This window comes from Eublepharis macularius, chromosome 13 (assembly GCF_028583425.1).
Source record: "Eublepharis macularius isolate TG4126 chromosome 13, MPM_Emac_v1.0, whole genome shotgun sequence".
In the NCBI taxonomy this organism is placed as follows: domain Eukaryota; kingdom Metazoa; phylum Chordata; class Lepidosauria; order Squamata; family Eublepharidae; genus Eublepharis; species Eublepharis macularius.
This window is the reverse complement of record NC_072802.1, coordinates 50934429-50943633: the sequence shown is the minus strand read 5'-3', so window position 1 is coordinate 50943633 and position 9205 is coordinate 50934429. Positions and strand designations below refer to the sequence as shown.

At 43.2% G+C, this 9205-nt stretch overlaps 1 protein-coding gene across 7 annotated transcripts in view; it reads right to left on the bottom strand.

The window, feature by feature from the left end:
• Positions 1 to 1730: 1730 nt before the first annotated feature.
• Positions 1731 to 9205, bottom strand: part of NF2 (NF2, moesin-ezrin-radixin like (MERLIN) tumor suppressor) — an 85730-nt gene continuing 78255 nt past the window's right edge. For all 7 annotated transcript variants that reach the window (XM_054996096.1, XM_054996090.1, XM_054996093.1 and 4 more), the window contains one exon: positions 1731 to 4496. In XM_054996096.1, coding sequence (XP_054852071.1) covers positions 4446 to 4496 — 51 coding nt within the window. In that variant the 3' untranslated portion in view covers positions 1731 to 4445. The remainder of the gene's footprint in view (positions 4497 to 9205) is intronic.

Genomic DNA, 9205 nt, shown 5'->3' with positions numbered 1-9205 from the left:
TTCAATACCATTCAATATCATTGGTCTTCGGTGGGTGAGTCAGGACCCCAAAGTGGGTTACACTCCAACTTAAAGTGAGTCATCAGCACTATTTTCTTTCTTTTATAAAAGAGACATATGGTGGCCAGATGCTAAGGAGGAAAGGCCCTGGGCACATTAATCGTTGTGCAGGAGACTGAATAACAGCAAGGTACAGCTCACCTTGACACTCATCACATTATGTCTTCATCTTTCAAGAGCACAGGAGTCTTATCCCCATTTTTCACCTGGCTACATCAGAGAAAAAGCAAGACCCACTTTTGGTTTCTCAAGCTATGTGGCAGGTTGTGATTCACAGGTCTGAAAAGGTTGAGGATGACAGCTATATGTCATCTCAGGGACAATTCACACATTACAAAATCCTTGTATCCCACACATACGCTGTTGACAGATGTGGCTTGGGAATTATGTGCTTGGAACTTAATTCCCAGTTGTTCAGGGTCCAATTCAGGACCATGGTACACAGGGGAAGGGGACTTAAGCCTTCCCCTTCCCCCTCCCCTACAGTTTTCTAAACCTGAATTGGCTCTGGGGAGCTGCAATTAAGTGTAACCCATCATTAGTATATGTAAATTTCCCCAATGGGGCAAATAGCAACTTTTGGTTGTTTCAGGTTGGAAAACAGTGTGAGGGGAGACGTAAGCTCTGTTTCCTTGCATGCTACTGTCCAATCCAAATAAAATCTCAGCACACTTGGGAATTAAGTTCCAAGAACAGAACTTCTGGTCAACGTGTCTGGGATGGTCACATAGCAGACAGGAAGACTTTGTGATATGTGAATTAGGTTTCTGAAGACCATACTTTGCAATGGAAACAGCTGAAATCAAAACCCATTAAGGAATCCAGGCTAAAACTAGACATTTCTACATGCAGATAAAACTTCTGTGCCAGAGAAGAGAAACTGGTGGAGAAGCACAGTTGATTGCTTATTTGTATGTTACGTCAGTCTTAGAATTGCTTACGCTTAGTTTTAGCATTTCTTCAATTCTGCATTGGATTCTTGCTAGTTTTAAATCTTTGCAAATTTGCATTTATATATCCTATTATATTGTTTATTGAAATATCTTTGAAATTGACTGTATTGACTCACACTGTGTAATCCGCCTTGAATCTCAGTGAGAAAGACAGACAATAAATAATGTAAATAAATTAAAATTTTGGTAAACCAATAGGATTGGATCTCAGCCCCCTTCTCCCTTCTGTGGAAAAGAGATGGAAGAAAAGGACTTTGAGGTCTCACTTTTGAACAGTTCTCCGTAAGAGTCTCTCTCTCTCCTCACAAGAAATAAGGAACATGATCAAAACCCCATGGATCTGATTGCAGAGCTATAGAAATAACACAGAATAACACGTTTCAATGTTTTAACATAGAACACTCACCAGATTGATTCCAAAAGGAACACACAGTAAGATGGACTCACCTCTGCATGCTGGAAATTCCTTGACACAGAGATAGAGAAGGACGGCTGCAGCTGTGGTCTTGTGTCAGAATTACAAAGAGGGTATATGTGGGGTAGAGTTGATTTGTGAACTTGTAGTTCACAGATGGTATGTTTAGCATTCTGAGATAGGAGGCTCATCTCAGCAATTAAAACCACCTTGCAAAGTTGAATAATAATAGACTAATTGTGGTGCTTTTGTGTTGTTTTAGGACACACTTCCCCAAGATGGAATATCACAACTTCTCTCTCTCCAAATGTTCAGAATTTTTATTAAACCTAAACAATAAAACAGTTGGTTGTGCAGAGTATATAACAATCCATGGAAATAGAAAATAGTGTCTACCTGTACCGGATCTTGTATAAGGAAAAATATAACAGGGGACAGGTGGGAGAGGCTGCTTCAGACATCTGAATTTCAGACAAACTTTTCTGAAAGATTCAGTTCAGATGAGGACATCTTTAAAAATAAAAGTGCTAAGAAAATTCAACTGCTAAAACAAGCCAGGGCAAGTAGGTTTACTGCATCAAGCCTTGGGCTGAACATCTGGGCCAAACTTAAGCCTGGTACCTAGTGGCAATGCTTAAGAGAAGAGTGCCAGGAATCAGACTATCTAGATATTATGCCACTCCCAGGCCAGAGTCCCTGCTCTGTAACAGACAGCCAGGTACATCAGTACAGGGCTGCTCCATGCTTTAGACAGCAAACAGCATTTTCCCCTGTTGAAATGCAATAACATTGTTCTAAAACTGGACAGCCAATCTGCACCACAGGTGTCAGTTCAATGGGCAGACAGAGGTTTTTGGAGAGGATCAGAAGGGCGTGTGGACCTGGCCATGGCAGAAAATCTAGCTTGCACTCCTACCTCCTACTTCAATGCTGTGGTACTATCTGCTCCCTGGTTCCACAAAGTAGAGGCAAAGACAAACCAGTTGCAGCAGATAGTCTGTGTCAAAGCATGAATGCAGAGTAAACATAAGTAGAATTTGAAAAGTTTAAATTTTGACTGATAGTGGCTGGATTGAAAGAAACTAGATGGTGGGTGACAACTTTGGAGGCCTTGGTCCACTTAAGAGCAGCTGGACATCAGTTCAGTAACAACCTAGACAACCATCTTAGACACTAAAAACAATTCTACTGCAAGTCTTGTGGCTTTCTCAGGAAAAGATGGATACAGGTGTACATCCCTAAGGCTTCAATGCATGCAGGGTAAAAGCATAAAGGGGAAAAAAAACAGCAGCACTTAGAAGATGTCAGTTTCAAAATTAATGGGTATACAAAAGCAGCTTTGAAAATGTAACAAGCCCTTAACGGTAAGAGAGAGAGCTGTTGGGATCAAATGTCTTTTACTCCAAAGGCCCATCCTTATCAGGCATCCAGAAAACAGTTTGTTAAGTAGGAAGCCGTGTTTAAGTTATTGGGGCGTTTGAGCCTCAAGAGGCTGAACCTGGCAACTGCCTGGACAACCATGTGGATTTGACTCTACTGGCTCACTCTCTTTGTCAAAGCAAGCCATTGTCACTTGAAGAGCTTTTGCTAGTAAGTGCAGTCTTCTGCTTGCGTCTGCAGAGAGATTACATGAGGGATGAGCGAGACAAAACTACGTTTACAGGTGTGGCAGTGGGGAAAGCTATTGTTGTTGCGATTTTTTTTGCTAACAATATTGCTTTGAACCTTACAGAAACTCCACTTGGGTTAGAACACCAACCTTTACAACTTTCAGCTTCTTATATTTTATGACCTTGCTAATGATATGGAAAAGGGAACTGTTTACTGCCTGAAAAGTAGACCGTTGTCTAAGATTTAAAAAAAAAATACACGTCTTGTGATTTTTTTTTTAATGACAAAAAGATTTTTAAAAACCACTTGAAGATGAGCAGTAGGGCAGTGTACCCATTTTGCCCACTAGGTAATCATCTCACAATGCTTTGGGTGTTGTATTCTGCATGGCTACACATTTCTGATGGAATAAAACCAACCATGTTGTTGTATGAAAGCAAGATTCCAGCTATGGTGGCTGGACAAAAAAAGAAAAAGAAAGAAAGACGGGCCAGCATAAGTCTTCTAAAGACAAAATCCCTAGAGGGCAGGATTTTCAGTGGTCAGTGCTAGAGGTCTGTTGCGTGCATACAGATACATTCTGCATCCTGCACAGCACCTTGTCAGAGCTACTGCACTTCCAATTTCCCAGTACCTCATATTCTCCCTTCTTCCTTGCCAGGTGCAGCCCCAGTTTTTGCTTTTAAAAAAACCCCCAAATTTGCAAAATTCCAAAAAGATGTACCTCATCAAACCGTAAAAGTGGGAGTTGCACTCGCCAAGCACCAAACTAATGAAGGATTTCATCTTCTCCGAGTACGACGCAAACCAAGACAGGCCCTCCTTCAAAGCTCAGCACACATTCCTCCCCTTGAAATGGCTCAGGAAGAGGGCGAGAGTCCGTGAGAGATGCCAGAGCACTCCCAGTCCAGACTCTTGTACAGTTCAATGAGGATCCTGGCTAAAGAGTTCATTTTGTTGCACAAGCACCAAAACCATACAATGGGTTTTTGGGCAGAACTGTAGACACTAAGGTTAAAAATCTATACATGGGAGCTTCAGCAAAAGGCTACCCCTCTCTGCCTGCAGGGGGAAGAAGCATCATTCACGGCACTCCTAGGGAGGGCCAGCTGGGGAAAAGAACAATGCTACGATGCCTTTCTGTCTCAGGAGGAGATTACAAGTCACAGTCAATACAAACACTTTAAAAAGCTAAAAGATATATCACAGCTGTGTGTTATACAAAGATTATTAAAAACTATAATTCTATGCTAAAGAGCATCACACTGGACTCCTCCGACAGCCAAAGTCCACTGCATGTGAAGAAGGTCCCAGTCCAGATGGCAACCAGGGAGAGATTGCAGCTGAGTCCTCCAGAAGGTTCCATCGGGTGTGAGCTGGCTCAGGAGAAAGTACTGGCTCACTTATTACAGCTCCTCGAAGAAGGCCACACGGGACTTTGTGCTTTGCAAGGTGAGCTGAGGAAAGGGGGGAAAAAAGAAAAACACATGCATAAAGTAAACAGGGTACTGGGATTTCCTTGCTTGCTGATCAGTTTATCCTGGGAGAAAGTGGCCCTGGGAACAGCAAACAGGCCTCTGTGTCTGCTCTCAGCTCTTATATTTCTCTTTCTCTTTTTAAAAGGGACATGCTTTTAGCAGCAAAAGACAGAATGGCACACACAGAACCCCAGCAAAATCTCAGAAGCAAAGTTGGCCCTGTAGGTGTAGGATTTCTAATGGGCTTCTTTTACCTGTATTTATTCCTGGCATTCCTTCCCAATGTTTAGGAGAAGCAGAGTTCTACAAACTGCCACTAATTGCTTATAATAAAGTTGTGTGCTTCAGATTTTCTTGGCCCAGAACTATTTTTTTCTTTTAACACAGAGTACACAAAGCACTGCCCTTCTATGGGTATGTGCAGATTAGTCACATGTGCCATTGATCAGATGTGCTAAAACACTGGACTTTTCCAGCCAGGCAGCTGGGGCTTTCTACTTTCTGAAACGGAAATATTTCAGTGCAGGTCAGGGCCCCCGTTAAACGTTTGATTAATTTACTTGTGCCTTCTGACAGCCTATCAAGATTTTTCCCCTTGTTCCACAGCCCCTTAATTACCTAGGCTCTCAAACTGCAAGTCGGGACACCTGGAAAGGAAAAGGGGAGGAGGTCCAGAAGAAACAGGACTGTGGCTGATGGGGAATGATCCACTACTGTGAGAAGTGGCTACATGTCACCTTTCTCTCTTTCTAGATCCAAGAATGACTTTACAGAGAGAAGGTGTAGGAAAGTGCTGCTCAATACTTAGAAGAGCCAGATATACCCGATCATCCAATGAAAGTGGGGTTATGGGGAAGAGGATAGCACTTATCCATTCATTCCAACTCTCAAGATAATTGGATGCAGTGGTAGGATAATTGGATGCAAAAATCTCCCCATCCTTCACCCAATAAAATTAAGGTTAGCATGGAGGGGGCAGGAGGAGAAGTTTCTCAAAGGCAGAATAAGCCTGCATGTTCTTTCTCTGTGCTAATATGAAAGTCTGAGAAACACTGGGTGATTTTGCCTCTTCTTTCCCCATCAGGCTAGCAAACCAGGGCACTGGCCTCTCCTATGGTTTGGTAGCCACCAAGTGGCAAATGACCTCTATACAGAACCTCCAATACCATCAAAAGGGCCTGGAACTCTCAGAGTATATTTCCCACCCCTGGCTTCTTCTGTGCTTGGCTTATCTTGCTGTCTAAGAGAAAATGAGTCACTGGGGGAGGTGAGGGAGAAGCACTGAAATATGTATGATAATGGAGAGGGGATGACAAGAGAACACATTTCCCCAGGGATTTTAACAGGAATACCAGAGACTCTGACTCGTAAAGCCTGCCCTCCAACTGGCACACAGTGTGGGCAGGCTAGCTCAGCTTCAGATGCTCATGGACAGCCACCTATTCTGTCTCTCTTCTTGCTTAGTCACATTAAGGCTGGCCCTGATCTAAATGCAATTACGCCAAAGGGAAGTAGAAAGAAGGTGCCACTGCCATCTTGCAAGGGAAGGGTGCCATTTTTCTGGACACAATGCCGCTTCCAGATAGATTCCCCTTCATCTAATCTAACAGAAAAGCTACAATTTACCCTTCTTGCAAGTAACCCTTCCTATACTGTCTGCCCAAGAAGACTGGAGGCAACACAGATCCCTTGCGTTCTCTCCGACTTTCCTGACAGCACACATGGAAAAAATAAGAGACTGCTGTTCTTTACTCCTCCAGTGATCACTGCCATGGCATGCACCAATGTATTTCCTGGTGCCTGCTTGCTTCTTGGGGATAAAAATTCAAAAGGTCTTGAATGGAACAGAAACAAAGTCAGCTTTGGGCTGCCCTCTACCAATTGATGAAGTAACTGAGCTCTGAGTTCAACTCAGGCAGATTTGTCACAGCTGGCTTAGACACAACCGTGGCTTTCTAAGGTTCCATATGAGGAAGTCTCTCCCTGTAGCTACACTGGCAGCCAACCTTCCCCTTTCTTTGGAAACTGAAACCAAATAGCATTTCTTCTTCTAAGCAAAGATCAGGTTCCAGTTTTCCTCTGGTCCTCTTCTGTGCAGGAAGTGCTACTAATTAAGAATAGTCAAGGATGAGTTTCAGAAGAGGTGAAGAGGCATCACATTTGTTTCTGCACAGAGTACCCCTTCAAAAGCTGCACCCCCACCCCCCACAGTAGTTCAACTAGGCATGCTGCCTGAGACTGCCTCTCTCAGCCATTACCACTCCACTCCTTCCCCACCACACTGTAACCACTGCCCAGGAAACACAGCATTTAATATTCCTTCTCTCAACATTTCCCAAATATTTTTTTAAAAATACAGCACAGCATGGCTGCCATTTTGTGGCTGTGCTCACTACTTTTCCTTAAAACTTGAGAGAAGTACCCACATGCTCAATAAGATCGCAGGTTCCTGTTTTAGACCAACTGGCATGAACTGATGGACCACTGTATATGTCCCCACCTCACCAAAAGGCATCTGCCAAAAAGCATGAAGTGGGATGAGGGTCTTGCATTGTGAAAATGCCCTGTTCATTTGTCAATATTCGTTGGCTCTTGCTAAAGAGTCCCCAGTCTTAAAGCCAAACATGAAATGGTTCTCAGTCAAATTACAGATGCAGATGAGCCTTAAGGCATGTTCTCAGGTGGTTGGATAGACCTATGAGAGAACTGCTCATTTTTCTCAAGATGGAGGGCAGTCCAATTGTCCTCTCTTACTCTCAAACACACTCGCTCTTTCACACACACACACACACACCACATATACTGCTTCCCACAATCAACAAGCTGCAGAAGAAAAGGGCTGGTCCAGCCAAGATGTGCACCAGAAGGTCACAGCAACAAGTCTGTGCTTATTCATGTTTTCCTAAGAGATGGCACCTCACACTCCAGGAATCATGGCTCTCTTTTCAAAGCTTCCACTTTTACTAGTTCAACAGAACCGTCTTAGCAGCCAAATACTGCTGGAAGGATTTTGGACACTCCAACCAGCTGCAGAACCCTCTCTGGTGACTTGGCTGAGTAATGTGCTTTGGAGCACCTTTTCTGTATCTTTGTTTAAAAGGAGCTCTTTTCCATTGGCCATACCCCTTTAGAGGCACAGAGAAGTGTAAGGCTGTGCTTGGAGGATCAACTGTGAGGATACTGCTTTGGGTTGTTTGGGATGATTATGCTAGATCTATGTTTCTGGAGGTGTCATGCTTGCTTTACCACTCATTACCAATTAATTATGTTTTTATCCTGTCCCATCCCCAAGGGCAAGTGGCAGTGATTACAAAACAATAAAACAACAACTAAAATGCAGCTTACTAAAACGATGTCATGCCTGGTTAACTCCAGCTACTGACAACTACCGAAGCATATATGGAAGGCATCCAAACTCAAGCACGAGGGAGTCCAATGGAAGGAATTCTATAACTGGGGGCCAGATGCCTCATATCCAAGCCCCACTGCATGGATCTGGTCCATGGACTGAATCCACAAGAAGATGCCTGCCAGTAATCCCAAAGGAAAGACTGGAGAACACGGGGGCTGCCGGTGCTGGCATAGCCTTGTTTGGTGAGGTCAGGTTTACTTACCATGGGCTCCAAATACATCAAACCATATTTTACAAGACAACAGGGATACTCTTCCAATTTGTTTCAGTATCTGTTTTTTAAACATTATTTATTAAAATATTTATAATATAATTCACTTACCCTGGGAAGAGACTCAGTTCAATGTACAAAAATTTAATCTAAAGAATACACTAAAAATGTTTTAAAAGAAAAGCATTAAAGCATAACTAAAGACAACAATCTGGCAGCAAAAATAAAATATGAATATACAAGCAGGGGACCCATAAGGAATTTTCCCCTCCCCTTTTCTTCTTTTTGTTCCCTGAAAGTCCATATAGCCTCTCTCTCCTTTTCCTGCTTATTTCTCTCTTTCCTATCCACTAGTCGACTACCTTTATCCTTCCTTCCCTCTCCCTAGCACCCTCTGCCCAGGGAAAAATCTGGCCAAACTGTGCATTGCTGGCCAGGCGAAGTTGCTTGGTGGGAAATCTACAGGGACTTATGGGGATAACCTCACTTTCCCTGTATTCACCTCCCCACATTATTTCCTGTTTCCCTTCTCCTGACAGGCCTCATATCTTCACATTTTCTTACTTATCTCTCACACACCAAGCAACCAATCTTGTATCTGTCTCCATCTTCAGCTATATTTATTCTTTATTTCCTTCATTTATGTCCATCCTTTCTCCACATTACATTATTCTGTTCTCCTCCATTTTACCCTTACAACAACCCTGTAAGGTAGGTTAGGCTAACACTGTGTCTGGCCCAAGGTTACACAGTAAGTGCCATGGAAGGGTGAGGATTCAAATCTAGGTCCAGTATCTTAGCCTGAAGCTGTAACCACTATACAACATTGGCTTTAATGGGATGGCTGCTCTTGAACATCAGCAAGCTGCCAGTCAACTGACAGGCCTAGCATGATGAGTCCTCCCACAAAGGACAAAACAGCCCTGGAAATGGCCCTGCTTTTCACTGACAGAAACCAAGGCTTGAAGGTTGGCAATAATGTTGCAGTTGCCTAACACCTGCACAGCCCCACTGAGCACACATTTATTTGTTTCTTAAAGCTACATGCACTAGTTCTATTATTTT